This window comes from Galeopterus variegatus, unplaced genomic scaffold, assembly GCF_000696425.1.
Source record: "Galeopterus variegatus unplaced genomic scaffold, G_variegatus-3.0.2 Scaffold755, whole genome shotgun sequence".
Classification (NCBI taxonomy): domain Eukaryota; kingdom Metazoa; phylum Chordata; class Mammalia; order Dermoptera; family Cynocephalidae; genus Galeopterus; species Galeopterus variegatus.
In genome coordinates, this window is record NW_007726866.1 from 53,967 (window position 1) to 57,090 (window position 3,124).

Below are 3,124 nucleotides of genomic sequence, written 5' to 3' on the forward strand. Positions count from 1 at the left end.
AGGCACTGGGGCTGGCTGGGGAGTCAGGAAATGGGAAAAGGTCAGGAGAGTTCCCTGGGGGTGGCGCGCGCCAATGGGTGCTGGAGCCGAGGAGAATGCTGTGATTCTCATACCGATGCGTCCTCCCGGTCCCTGGGCCGAGTGCCCCTCTGGCTCTGTGCTGGGCAGCCAGAGCCACTGCCGTGGCACGCGCCAATGGGTGCTGGAGCCGAGGAGAATGCTGTGATTCTCATACCGATGCATCCTCCCGGTCCCTGGGCCGAGTGCCCCTCTGGCTCTGTGCTGGGCAGCCAGAGCCACTGCCTCCTTCCCTCCAGGGACGGGGAGGCTGGCAGGGCCTCGGGTGCTGTCACCAGTCACCCAAGGAGCTGCCAAATCTAACACCTCAGTGACCTGAGCTGCCCTGGTGCAAGCCACTGGCTGTTGGGAGGAAACTTCAAGTGGCAGGAAGCTAAAGTTACTCAAGTGTCAACACAGCAGCCCGTCCTCGGCAGAGATAGGCCTAGATAGAGCTCCGTGTCACTTTACAGGCCTTTCAGCCCAGCAGCCAGGGGACACTCACCTGAAATAGCTTTCTATGTGCCCAGTAGACCTGGTCTGAATGAAGGTCACGGTGTTATTAGCACATGGACTGAGGCTGTCCGTATCACCAAATGGGCCAAGATCCAGCTACCAAGACTACGTAGTAGCATGGACACAGGCCATGACCTATGAGCACCAATGCTTCCCTAGTAAACGGTTCTCAAGCACTTAGCCGAGGCCAAAGCTTTGAAGGCAATGGTAAAACACCACCCTCCAGAGGCTCTCCATCCTTCCCGGGGAGCCCAGCGTGCAACTGAGGATAGTCCCTTACAGTCCCCCTGCATAGGCACCACATGCTACCCTCTCAGGGCAGTAAACATCTTATCCTTACACTGACCTTATCTCTGATTTACCTCTGTACCCCCAGCACGAAGCAGACTTTCCATAAATATTTGTTGAATGAATAACTGTGAGCTCTGCAAGTGCAGAAATGATATTTTATTCTGCTTTACGTCTTTAGGGCCTATAGTGTAAGACCCGAGGGCATAGTAGTTGCTTAATAAACATATACAGAAAGGATAAAAGAAATGGCAGAGGAAGGAGTTAGAGACTGTTCATCCTTCCTCGTATGCTCCCTCCTTCCTGCAGTGTATGTGCTCAATAAATCAATTAAAGTGAATGTGAATAAATGAATGATCGTTGAATGAATGAACTTCAACAGTTGAGTAAAGAGGTTGGACCAGAGGTTTGCTCAAGTCCTAACCAACTCTTAAGAATTTCATAACCTGGTGGTGCAGTGAGGGGTTGGCCCCGCAGGGGCTGGTCCCACAGCTGCAGCTGCATGCCACGACTGAGCCAGGCCAAGGTCACCATCCAGGGCTCTCTGCCGCAGGTGCCTGCCTGTCCCCCACCCTCCACAGCTTGCACCCATGGAGTTCTGATGCGAAGTCGGGCAGCCAACAACTACAGTTTCTAGTTAAAGTGCATCTTTCACTCTTCAGCTTTTAATTTTCCACTAACATGGTGTTTGTTTTTTTCACGAGAAGACAGCTGGCCCAGTGCCCTCAGCAGAGAGAGGCAGAAGTGCGAGAGAGCTCCCAGGTGACATGTGAGCCCACTGGAAGGATGACACTGGTTCTGAGCTCCCCTGAGCCGCCTCCTCTCTCTGGAGTATCTTCAGGGGACTGCCAACAGAATCAGATCCAGAGTCTGGGGGGACGGGAGGCTCCTCCACACCGACTCCACCGTGTCCAGGAGCACCCTCAGCCTCCCCAGCAGGCTTCCTCTCACACACCTCCAACAACAGGGCGCTCACTGCCTGTACGGCGCACTCTCGTTCTCACGCACAGGCACAGACCCCAGGTCACCCAATGACGGGAAGGGCAAGCGCTAAGCCCCCGCCGGGACCCGCCGTGGCCGGACTCAGAACCCAACAGTGCAGGAGCGCGGATACGCACATGGATTTCTTCTCCAGGTTCTCGAGGTTCGTCTTCAGAGTGTTGTAGGTGGCCGTGCGGGACTTCAGGTCTGTCTCGATCTGTGCCAGTTGCTAGTTTGGAAAGCAAAAGCTCCTGGTGACCTTGGGTGCTGAAGTTATTGGTTGAACTTTTCAGACTGACCACAAATTGCTCATGGTGCACTTAAGGAAAACAATGCCTCCTGCCCACCTGCCAGGATAGCTCATATTTGTCTCCCGTCTGCTCACCCACCCATTCCAGAATCTGGCCCTTATAGGAAGCGCAGACGTGGGGAGGCAGGGAGGGCTGTGACAGCCCCACTTTGCAGACACCAGGCTCCAAGCCATGATGGATTCCCTAGCTCAATCTTCTAATTTCAGGCCCATCCTGACTGTCGGGACATCCCATGCCCCTCCACACCTGTCCCTCTTGGGCTCTGCTGGAAGGCAGCTCAGGCCAATCCCCAGCCCTTGCTTCTGTGGGGACCTGCCATCACCCAGCCTGCAGAGACAGCCGCATCTCCAGGCTGAGCTGTGCCCACCATGGCCCTGCTTCCTGGTGCGCATGTGCAGGAAGGCTCCATTCAGCAGGGAGACAGTCACCACTGGACGTTTCGAGGGGATCCCCTTGCTCTAGGGTTCCAGGGTTTAGGGAGCACGTTCTGGATTCCCGTTCTAGGGGCTGGCGGGGCAGGATGGTGTAGTGGAAATAAAATAAGACTAGGCTCAAAGCTGGGCTCTTCTGCTTTCTGGGTAACTGACCTAAGGTCCCCATCTGCCCAACAGGGGGTTAATGCCTTTCCAAAGGGGCCTCAGTAAGGATTAGCAGAAGTGAAAGAAAAATGCCCAACAGGGCCCAAATCAAGGGGAGCCCTCAAAATAACAGTAGCCATTGAGATGATTGTTGCAAACGAGCATTCTGAGGTCACTGAACCCAGCTATTCAGCCTCACTGTGAGCCCCTATTACCTGTTGAGTGCTGCTGGTAATCTAAAGAAACGCCCAGCGCCTGCCTCCAGGGGCTCATGCTTTAACCCCAGAACCATGAATCAGGACTTGGCTCAGCAAGTATGGTATCAACACCATGGAATACCGTGCAGCCATTAAAATGAATGACGGAGAGCTGCCAGTTAGCTCAGCTGGTAAG

At 54.5% G+C, this 3,124-nt stretch overlaps 1 protein-coding gene across 1 annotated transcript in view; it reads right to left on the minus strand.

Moving 5' to 3' along the window:
• ATP6V1C2 (ATPase, H+ transporting, lysosomal 42kDa, V1 subunit C2) overlaps positions 1-3,124 on the minus strand; it is a 57,487-nt gene that overhangs the window by 13,008 nt on the left and 41,355 nt on the right. The window contains exon 5 of the mRNA XM_008572130.1: positions 1,980-2,071. Coding sequence (XP_008570352.1) covers positions 1,980-2,071 — 92 coding nt within the window. The remainder of the gene's footprint in view (positions 1-1,979; positions 2,072-3,124) is intronic.